The sequence below is a fragment of the Jatropha curcas genome, chromosome 2 (genome assembly GCF_041381405.1).
Source record: "Jatropha curcas cultivar XTBG-Jc1 chromosome 2, XTBG_Jcur_1.0, whole genome shotgun sequence".
In the NCBI taxonomy this organism is placed as follows: domain Eukaryota; kingdom Viridiplantae; phylum Streptophyta; class Magnoliopsida; order Malpighiales; family Euphorbiaceae; genus Jatropha; species Jatropha curcas.
Genome location: NC_143152.1, coordinates 5,330,827 through 5,341,801, shown reverse-complemented (window position 1 = coordinate 5,341,801; position 10,975 = coordinate 5,330,827). Strand labels below are relative to the sequence as shown.

Below are 10,975 nucleotides of genomic sequence, written 5' to 3'. Positions count from 1 at the left end.
CTCAGCGGCTAAGTTCCGTAGTAGTAGATAAACAACTCACTGTCAATGATAAGGAATAATGACTGGAGTGTGGGCCAATTTATTAAACCGGTTCTTAAAATTCATTATTGCATTATGACAAAAATGCATTAGAAAAGGAAGAATTCCGTTGGACTAATGAATTAGAATAATATTATAAGTTACTCATTAATAGTAATTTTTATTCACTAAATTAGTAAAGATTTGAACTCGAGATTTTTCATTCCTTACATCTTTTACGAGAGGTAGAAAGACCAATCAGACCTTTATTAATTGGCTTTTTCATGATATTTAGGTCATCTAATATAATCTTCTTGTATTAAAACAACTTTATCATCTACTCACGTCTGCATACAAAATTGACTAAGGCCCCATTTGGTTTAACTGTTTATATTAATTAATAATTGATAGCGATTGTTGATAACAAGTGGTTGATAGCAATTAACTGATTAATGTTGGTGTTTGATACAATTTTGATAGTTTTTGTTATTAAAATGTAAAATGACTATTAAAGATATTATTTTTTATGTATTAGATGTACTAATAAGTTTTTTTTAATTTTTAAGATGAGTATATTATTTTTATTTTAATGTATTATATAATTAAAATTTTTAAATAATATCTAATAGAAAGTTAGTATTTTTAGATAATTTTATTAATAATATTTTTTTCGGAGATTAATGCAGTTTAAATAAAATATAACTTCAGTAAGCTAATATAGCTAAATCAGTGTTGATTTTGACTCGTTTATATGCGATAGAAAACTTACCAAACATGCAGCAATTGGATAAGAAATTACACCGTATAGCTGTAAATTAAGAATCAACTGTCAACTGCATAAATTAGATAAAATAGTTAATTTTAATATAATATAAAGATAAAATTATAATTTTTATACTCTCTTCGTTTGAAAAAATAGTTCATTTTTTCTTTTTGGTTTGTTCTGAAATATAATTCACTTTCTTTTTTGACTTTATAGTTAATCATTAAATTATCTATTATGCTCTTATTAAATTTTATTTTATTTTCAATAACCCTTATTAATGCTCCATTTGTTTGTATAAAATAATTTGCAGAAAAATATTTTTTATGAAAAACATTTTCCTTGAAAAATATCTTTTAAATGACTTATTTTTTGGTATTTAGTTATAATATTGAAAATTAGTTAAAAATATTAAAGTTTTTATCTCATAAGACCATAAAAATATTAATAATAATAAAAATTTTATAATTTAAAAAGTTTTATTGTTAAATATGAGAAGAATAAAAAATATAAATTATAAAAGCTGTCGGTGGTGGTGGTCGGTGGTATATGGTAACTGTTCTAGTGACTACGGTGATTAATAGCTAAAAAAAATGATTTATAAGGTTTATCAATATCTGGAAAATATTTTACTCTCTTGAAAATAGAAAGTTATTATTCTTAAAAAATGATTTAATTTTCATTTGATTAGGAAAATATTTTCCGTTAACTTATTTTTCTAAACGCTCCAAACAACGGAAAATTGTGAAAAATATTTTCCTGAAAATTATTTTACGGAAATAAATAGAACCTAATTCTTACTTATTATTCAAATATAATAATTGTTCATGTAGTATTATTTAATATGAACATAATAAAAAAATTATATATTAATAAATTATTTTTTAATTATAATAATTACTATTTTTTTACCCTATGTGAAAATAAAAAGTGGATTATCTTTTTAAGGTAGAGAGTGTATTACTTATTTATTTATTTTCCAACTCTTCCATTTTAGCATATTTAGCAAGGAATGATTATGGAAAAAAAAATTCTTTATTTTAGCATTCTTTTGACACCTACAACTATAATAGACGCGTTTTTCAAATTCTAATTTCTAACCAAAAAATCAACCAAAGAACATTCCGTTTAAAACCTTCTTTACTCGGTTCAAGATCCTCACTTTCCCAGATGTTTCCAATCTCACTTTCCCGGAAAATATTTTTCGTTTAATTATAACCAAAGAAAGAAACTGTCCACTTGTCACCAATTTGACTCCCCTCTCCTCTTCCCTTCTTCTGTTGAATCTGGCAACCCATTTGACCATTCTTCACCTGCCGCTTTCTATCTAGCAGCCTGCCATCCATTATAAAGCAAAAGAAACAAAGAAAACAAAAGGAAATAAAAACTATCAGGGAAAGTAAAGGAACGGGAAAATGAATGATTTGTTTTCTGGATCTTTTTCTCGCTTCCGTAGCGAAGATGCGTCGCCGGACCACCACGTTATCCAGATGTCCGAAACACCGTCCGCCGGTGGTGTCAATCTCAATAAGTTCTTTGAAGATGTTGAGTCTGTTAAAGACGAGTTAAAAGAATTAGAGCGACTCAACCAGTCTCTGCAATCTGCTCATGAACAGAGCAAGACTATACACAATGCTAAAGCCGTCAAGGATTTGCGGTCGCGAATGGATGCTGATGTGGCACAGGCGTTGAAGAAGGCTAAGTTCATCAAGGTTAGGTTAGAGGCGCTGGACCGTTCCAACGCTGCTAATCGGAGTCTGCCTGGCTGTGGACCGGGGTCTTCATCGGATCGGACTAGAACTTCTGTGGTCAACGGGTTGAGAAAGAAATTGAAGGATTCGATGGAGAGTTTCAATAGTTTGAGGGAGAAGATATCGTCGGAGTATAGAGAGACTGTACAGAGAAGGTATTTTACGGTGAACGGTGAAAATCCCGATGAAAGAACACTAGATCGCTTGATCTCTACAGGTCTGTAGTTGACTTTTGATTCCGAATTTGACTTCCATTTTGTTTAATTAGAGACTTACAGCTCTATTAGGAGAAAGAAATTGTGGAAGAATTCACTTTTTTTATTTCTTTTTATAAAATTGAATTGAAATTTTTTGAAACGAAGTATAATTAAATAATAAATATATATCATTTTATTTTCATAATATAAATGATTCGAGTATTTATGCAATTTGATTAAATTAAACTTTGGAAAATTAAATTTATAATAGTCTAATTTTTAGTTGCTTCAAAATTAAACTTGAATTGCCAATCAATCACGGTTTAGTTGGTCTACTCAATTTCTATAAGCATTAGGACTTGATGAGAATATGTTTTCACCGATTTAGTCGTCTAGAATACCCTGCTGTGTAGCCGAAATGTTATCCAAATGACTCAATTCTATAAGGAGACGGATTCGATGATTAATATTTTCACCAATTTAGTTGTCTAGACGAGAGCTGCCCCTGCTGTAGCCAAAGAAATGTTACCCAAATGATGGAATTTGATGGATACTTTATATAGATTGATTGAAAATATGAAATTATTTGGATTGCAGGTGAGAGTGAGACATTTCTCCAGAAAGCAATTCAAGAACAAGGGAGAGGAAGGGTTTTGGATACAATTAATGAGATACAAGAGAGGCATGATGCAGTCAAGGAAATGGAGAAGAATCTCAAGGAGTTACACCAAGTGTTTTTAGACATGTCAGTATTGGTGGAAGCTCAAGGTGAGCAATTAGATGATATTGAAAGCAATATGCAGAGAGCTAATTCCTATGTCCGCACCGGAGCCCAGCAGTTGAATACGGCCAGAGTTTTACAGAAGAACACCCGGAAATGGACTTGCTATGCTATCATTATTTTGCTGGTTATAATCTTGTTTGTGGTATTGTTCACTGTCAGACCATGGGAGAACAATGGGGGAGGGGGTGGAGGAGGTGGCGGCAATGCACCAGCTACTCCTCAGATTCAACCTCCTCCTCCTCCACCGCCGCCGCAGGCTTAGGTTTTCATATGTTTATAGATTTATATATGGTGATTATATGCATATATGTTATTTTTTTTGGAATACTTGTTAGTTTGAAACTTGAGATTGATTGATTTTTTTGTCTGAATATTTCTTGATTGATTTTTCTTTTCTTTCTCTAGAAATAAATGGATCCTTTTTCTTTTTTTTTTTTTTTTTTTTTTTTTTTTTTTTTTTTTAATGAGAATGTCCATTGTTTAGATTTTTTAAATTCGGAGTACATAAATAATTGGCAAGTATTTGTTATACCCTTAACTATATTGTCTTCGTGTGGTTAGGTTTGATTTTACATTGTTCGTGTTTTACCAGTATATACATTTACTGTTTTTTACGAGTTTTATTTCAAACTAGAGACCTTTTATAAAATATAAATTTTAAACTTAAACCTTTAACTAAGGAGAAAGAATTTCAATTCTTTAATTTGGACTGGCATCGGTAAAACTACAATAATTTAAAAATAATTTATGTATCTGGTAGTCATGGACGCTCTACAAATCTGAAACAAGGACCCAAATTATTGTTCGGTTCCATCTTGTTGGCAGGTTAGACGGCTATTTTTCTATGTAAAAAATGTCCATACGTGCATGTAATCACTTTGAGAATACGCAATGTGACCTTTTCATTCACATGAATCAGAATTCTAGTTCAAAGATGGTGACTTCCAATGACTACAATTGGCATTAATTAAGGATTAAGGAATTGGAATATGATTTAGGAAGCTCGTGTTCACAGAAAACAAACACGTAATTGCCCAATGTTCACGTTAAATTTTTATTTTTTATTTTTTTTAAAAAAAGAACAAAATGCTTAATTTGGTCAACTGAATTTGTGACATTTCCTTTTTTTTTTTTTTTCTTGGCAGTTATAGGTTTTCATATCAAGCACATTGACTATTTCAAGGGAAAGCCCTTGTGAATATACAAGCAACACGTGCGAGGGGTGAAATAACTGTTGAGAATTAAAATTTTTTGTATCCATACAGAAGTGTTTATTCATCGTTAGATTAACACAAATAAATATAAACCGTGGATTTAAAAAATTAAAACGATCTTTTACCTTTAAAACAATTTGTATTTATTTTTTTGGAAATAAAAATTAACTTACATTTATTTAGTATTATTATTTTTTAATTCAAAAAGACATTTACTCTATCAATTATTTTTAATAAAATAAAAAGAATAAAATTATAAAAACAAATTAAAAGTTTCAATACCCATATACAAATTTTTTTTACCATGTATTAGATTTAAATTATTTAAATATTAATTTTTACATCTAAAATTTCATTTAAACCTTTTAAACAGTAAAAATAATTCAAATTTCAAGATCTTAATTCATACTTTAAAATAATTTATTAAAATTTAACAACAATTAATTTTACTTTCTTTTATTTTTTATAATGCCAAATTTACTTTGGATTCATGAAAAGTTGCATAATTCTAAAATTTCAATTAACTTATATATATATATATATATACCATAACTCGCTTCTATTATTTTTAATTCAATTGAACCTGTTTAGAGTCTATCCCTACTCAATAAATTAAGCAACAAACAGAACAGAAGTTGGGATTTGGGAGAAGTATTATTGATTGGGAAGCGGAAAGGCGGGAAATTTTGGGCTTTTCAACAAACCGTCCAAAGCCCATTTTCTTGTTTGGGTTAACCCATTGAATTTATCATTTATGGGCATAACTTATTAACTTGACGACACGTTGATATTACATATAGGCTCAATGAGAAAAAAAAAAAAAAAAAAAAAAAAAAACCTCTTGATACTTCAGCAACTTCTATAAATTCATCACCCTTTAGGAACGCTGCACTACGCCACATGTCAATGAAGTTTTGAGACCTAATATGTATATCAAATATTGTTTCAAATATTGTTAACGGTAACTACGGTTTATTGATCAGTTGACAATACAGACTGTGTATATGAAAAGAGTTTTCGGATTTTATCTCTGCTAAATACATCTGTAAAGAGGAGCGAAGAGTTTAACTGTGATTAAACTCTAAACCATATTAAGTGGTCCTTGATAATAGAGTTCCAACCAGTGATTTACAAAATAAATATATAATTAATGGACTTAACTAATAAAAGCACATAAAAATGGAATTTTGATTATCTCAAAGAAACGTATAAGAAACAAACAAATAAAAATCATTGAGAAAAAAAACATTAACTTGGAGGTGAAAAGGCACGAAATTTTGGGCTAATGAGTAATAACAGAACTAACCATCCAAAGCCCAGATTCTGATTTGGGTGTAAAGTTTCAAACTTTATACTATTAGGTTTTTGGGCCTAATAGCAATTGTTACAATTATTTGGACATTCTGTTGTTCGAAAAAGAATCAATTCTAGAAATACAAGCAATCAACCTCCCGTTTATCTTTCTGGCTCAGCAATGGGGTCAATACGAATGATAGGCAAGTTCGTTACTTGAACTCCAAAAATCAGTCTTTTACTCTCTCTCTCTCTCTCTGTCTTCGAAGCTAATCTAAAAAGTTATATAGCTAATGGCTTCATTTTCTCTGTGTTTTGTCTTTGCTCAAAGCAGATATAGCGGCTAACTTCACAGGTCTGTTAGACATTTTTTCGGACACTTAATTTAGAATTGAGCATCTCTTCTAAATCTAATCTGTTTCACTCTGTATGCTCAAATTAAGAAATGTATTTTCTTTTTTGCAGATGGAATGTTCAAAGGAATCTATAACGGCAAGCAATGCCATTTAGCTGATATAGCCACTGTCCTTAGTCGAGCATGGAGTGCTGGTGTTGATAGAATAATTGTAATTCTTTTTCATACCCTTTTGCAAATCTTTGAGTTTTTTAATTTTAGTTCACTGTATAAGAGATATGCTTTCTCAAATTGAAGCTATTTTTCTACTAATTAGCCTGGGGAGGTTGCTTTCCTACATATCAAATATCTAATAGGTTTCAGTAGATTGTAGTGCAATTTAATGCTATATATTGTTAATCTGATTTCTTAGTTTTCTAAATTTTAAATAGTTGGAAAATATTGAGTTTATCTTGAACCCTATTTCACAATGAATGTTTCATAATTTTTGTTAAAATCATGTAGTGTTCTTAGAACCATACCCGGACTTGTCATAACAGGTAACTGGTGGATCTCTTGAGGAGTCAAAGAAGGCTCTTGAGATTGCAGAGACTGATGGTTTGTCTGTTGTTATTTGTTATCTGCATCATTCTCTCGTTCTTTTGAGTTTTGATTGTATATATATAGATATATAGACACACACACACACACACAAGCTCATTCATTTCAACTTTACTTGTTTGCTACAGGAAGGCTCTTTTGCACGGTCGGGGTCCACCCTACAAGGTGCAAGGTGGATCTTTGTTCCTCTAAAGTTTGTCACTTTTGATAATTTTTGGTGTGTTGTGGATATACACACATTTGTGGTTTGATTGGGGATGTTTTTGAATGTAATATTTCTATATGATTCAGGAGTTTGAAGAAAGTGGAGATCCTGAGCAGCATTTTCAGGCTCTTTTGTCATTGGCACAAGAGGGAGTTCAGAAAGGGAAGGTATGCTTCATTGGTCTTCAGATGATGTTAAACCATGATAATTATTATTCTGTGAAACATGCATGTGCCTTATATCTTTAAAAAGTTTGTGCATTTGAAATTGAATGGATAGTTGTTAGTAGTTTTCTGCCATACTACCATTATTGATTTGATTGCTATGTTTATCTTTTGTACAAGAATATGATACTCATTCTACATAATATTCATGTGCTACATTGCGCATAAAATTCATGTGTTAAATTGCACATAAAATTCATATACTACAATGTTTATGCTCTATGGAGTCAAAGGCCCCGTTTGACAACGTTTCATAACTTTTAGTCAAAACACTAACTCTATTATTTATAGTGTTCGGTAGGGTACGCGTTTATACTAGTGTTTCGAGTGAAGGACGAATTATGGAATGTTACTCCCTTTAACATTTGATGAAACATTAGTTAAAGAGCTAACAGTTACTAGGACAGTTGACAACTACTAAGACATCTATTTTTGTCGAACAAACCCAAGTTCTAGTAAAGTATCTTGGATCTTAAATCTACATATTTTTTCATTGACATCTTCCACACTTCAATACATGTTTAACCATGACATTCATGCAAACATTATGTGTTTAACTGTTTACTACATTTTTCTTATGCTTCAAAAATTCTTAAAGAGTTTTCATGTTACTTTATATTATCATTTATGATGTGCTTTACATTTGGATGTTCAACATAAGGTCGTGGCAGTTGGTGAGTGTGGACTGGATTATGACAGGCTTCACTTTTGCCCACCAGAGATTCAAAAAAAGTAAGTCATTGGCTCACTGCTGATGTAAATGCTTCTTGGCAGCTCAATCTGTTTGTCATTTCATTGGTTGTTTTCGTCAATTGAACTGATTTTCCGCTCGATTGTTGTCATGTGGAAACTATAGATATTTTGAGAAGCAGTTTGAATTAGCACATGTCACAAAGCTGCCTATGTTTCTACACATGCGTGCAGCAGCTGAAGATTTCTGTGAAATTGTGGAGCGCAACAAGGAAAAGTGAGTTTCTTAATTTCTGCTAAATCGGGCTACACAGTCATTTTACTTTGTTATCAATGTCTTTTTGCTGGCATGTAGTTTTGTGTACATGATTTATGTAGTTTTGTGTCATTGTTATCATCTCTGTTGAAAAGAAGGCTCATTTATTTGTAGATTTATGGTTCTTGGATGTATTTCCAATTTAGGGAAAACCATACATGTAAAACTTTAGATGTAATGGTCCCTCCCTCAGTTCTTTTCTCATGCTAGACAAATTTTGTGTCAAACTTCAAAATTACATTTCTCCCATGAATAATAGTGTGTATTGGATGACACATACAGGTTAATAAATGTGGATGTAATTTTCTCTTCTAATTTTACAGATTCAGTGCTGGGGTCACTCATTCATTTACTGGCAGTGCAGAAGATTGCGATAAACTTCTCTCATTCAACAATATGTATATAGGTTGAAAAGAACCACCATTTTATAGTTCAAGTTATCTCTGTTATCTGGATAAATGTAAAGTTCTTCACTGAGGTTATACCAAACAGGTGTAAATGGTTGCTCATTGAAGACAACTGAGAACCTTGATGTCGTCAAGGGTATTCCTGTTGAGAGAATGATGATTGAGACAGATTCTCCCTATTGTGAAATCAAGAACACTCATGCAGGGATTACTTATGTAAATTCTTTGTGGCCATCAAAGAAGAAAGAGAAGTATGATCAGAACTGCATTGTCAAAGGCAGGAATGAACCTTGTTTAGTTCGGTAAGGAAATTTTTGTCCAGTGGCATATTACTGGCCTTTTGTTTCTGGACTTTATCTTATTCTCGAAAATGATTATCTTGTTATATTAATTTTGCAATAGAAATCATGCCTGTCGGAGAACGTCTTTGAATGGAGAGTGACAATATAGCATTGAAAGGTTCTATAACAATCAAAGTTGCATTAACATGAAATGTATGAAAAATTTTAATACTTGTATTTGCATAATATGAGCCTATTTGGTTCAGCTATTGCTTTTGGTTGTTAGTGGTTAGATTTTGATGGTTATCAATTGAAGTACCAAATGCTAATACAACAGTAATAACTAAGCCTTAGTCCCAAACTAGTGGGTCAGCTATATGAATCCTTATTTCCAATATCCACTCTGATCAATATCAATATAAAGCAAAGTTTAGTCAGAAAAACTTTGAAGACTTTTTGTAATGAAAGATTTTAGAAAGAAAGTTTTAAAATCATTTGGTATATTAACAAATAGAACAAAGCACCAAATGCTAATAGCTAGAAAATATTATCTTTTAGCATTTGAGTTATAATTTAGAACAGCCAATTGTTGGATTTTGAAACACTGCTCCAACTGCTATAACTTGCTGAATACCCTTAACTAGTGGTTGGAAGCCAAATGCAAAATGCTGGTTACCAAACACCCATCCAAACTTGCTTTTGCTTTTGATATAAGCTTGTTGTTTAGTAAAGATTGGCCTTTGATTAGTATATGTTTCCAAGTCCATGCATGTTATTTTTTCCTGTGATAGCCATGCCTTTCAGAAACCATAAATCTGTTGATAATACATTCATCTGATCCATCAAACTTAGAAATTGGAACATGCTTCTATAATTTGGGGAGTGTTTATCATGGTTTTCATGTGTACGTTTGTTTTGGTAGTGGCAGTAAATTTACCTGTCATTTATGCATTTGTTTACGTGTTAGTTTCTCGTCTTTTTATTGAAAAAATATGGCTTTTTTTTCCAGGCAAGTTCTTGAGGTTGTGGCTGGCTGTAAAGGTATCAATGACATGAATCAAATGTGCAGGACCATTTACCATAATACCTGTGGGTAAGCATTTAATGGAGTTCCCACCACAATTCATCTAACCAAACAGAACTCAAAAGTAATGAACCTTCTCAAAATTGAATATTTTCCATTTTCATTATCTTGGCTGTTTAGCTTTACTTGTCCTGGAATATTGAATAAAAATCATTTTCCATGTAGCTCTGCCAATTAAAGCCTCTATGCCTGGCGCATATGCTTACTTCTCGAGTCATTTATATTTTAGTTTCTTTTTTTTCCTATGCATTGCAGGGTTTTCTTTCCTCATGACTTGGATTCTGCAGCAGACGCTCTTCTTGCTGATCACCATGATTCTCAGTGAAATTCTGATGATTTTGCTACTATGAGAATTTTCTTAAGCGAGTGCGAGATCCTCGGATTCTTTTTATGATTTGTGGAGTATGAATGATGCTTTCTCAAATGGCATTGTAATGAAAATACATATAATCTTATAATCGTGATAATGCCCTGACTTCAGGCTCTAAGGTTTTCATGGATTTTATATTTTTGGGGGCATCTCACCTGATAATTGAGTGCCATAATTTTCACTGGTAGAACTTTGTATACAGATTGAACTTTGTATTCAATGATAAATTTGAAATTTTCCCATTGACCCCCTGAGAAGTTGAACCCTGGATGGAAACTAATAACGGTAACTGTTTAAAATCAATAATTCTTCGCTTAGACCAGAAATTTGGCCTGATGGAAGACCAAAAGCATAATTAACTGATCGAGAATATTGTTAGGTTAAATTAAAGGTTTGAACAACCAGCATCTTGCAGCCCTAACT

General features: G+C 31.5%; 2 protein-coding genes across 3 annotated transcripts; both read left to right on the top strand.

Annotated features, from left to right (window-relative positions):
* Positions 1–1,859: 1,859 nt before the first annotated feature.
* SYP122 (syntaxin of plants 122) lies at positions 1,860–3,884 on the top strand. The gene is made up of 2 exons (XM_012218909.4): positions 1,860–2,749; positions 3,327–3,884. Exons 1-2 carry the CDS (start codon positions 2,197–2,199, stop codon positions 3,773–3,775), a joined length of 1,002 nt encoding a protein of 333 aa, XP_012074299.1. The 5' UTR covers positions 1,860–2,196; the 3' UTR covers positions 3,776–3,884.
* Positions 3,885–6,098: 2,214 nt separating this feature from the next.
* Positions 6,099–10,798, top strand: LOC105635799 (TatD related DNase). 2 transcript variants are annotated; one of them, XR_005178582.1, is made up of 12 exons: positions 6,099–6,223; positions 6,355–6,375; positions 6,486–6,586; positions 6,915–6,972; positions 7,104–7,147; positions 7,267–7,347; positions 8,066–8,136; positions 8,261–8,371; positions 8,734–8,816; positions 8,903–9,119; positions 10,108–10,246; positions 10,438–10,798. XR_005178582.1 is itself a non-coding variant. In XM_012218907.3 (12 exons), the coding sequence occupies exons 1-12, from the start codon at positions 6,202–6,204 to the stop codon at positions 10,505–10,507; spliced, it is 963 nt and encodes a 320-aa protein (XP_012074297.1). In that variant the 5' UTR covers positions 6,099–6,201; the 3' UTR covers positions 10,508–10,798. The 2 variants fall into 2 exon arrangements, 1 of the variants encoding a protein (XP_012074297.1); XM_012218907.3 differs by having other exon boundaries at positions 10,108–10,191.
* Positions 10,799–10,975: the final 177 nt, after the last annotated feature.

Coding starts and splice junctions, on each gene's coding strand:
- SYP122 (XM_012218909.4), top strand. CDS start 2,197: ATGAATGATTTGTTTTCTGGATCTTTTTCTCGCTTCCGTAGCGAAGAT. Junction 2,750..3,326: donor AGATCGCTTGATCTCTACAG/GTCTGTAGTTGA, acceptor TTTGGATTGCAG/GTGAGAGTGAGACATTTCTC.
- LOC105635799 (XM_012218907.3), top strand. CDS start 6,202: ATGGGGTCAATACGAATGATAG. Junction 6,376..6,485: donor TATAGCGGCTAACTTCACAG/GTCTGTTAGACA, acceptor TCTTTTTTGCAG/ATGGAATGTTCAAAGGAATC. Junction 10,192..10,437: donor ATTTACCATAATACCTGTGG/GTAAGCATTTAA, acceptor TATGCATTGCAG/GGTTTTCTTTCCTCATGACT.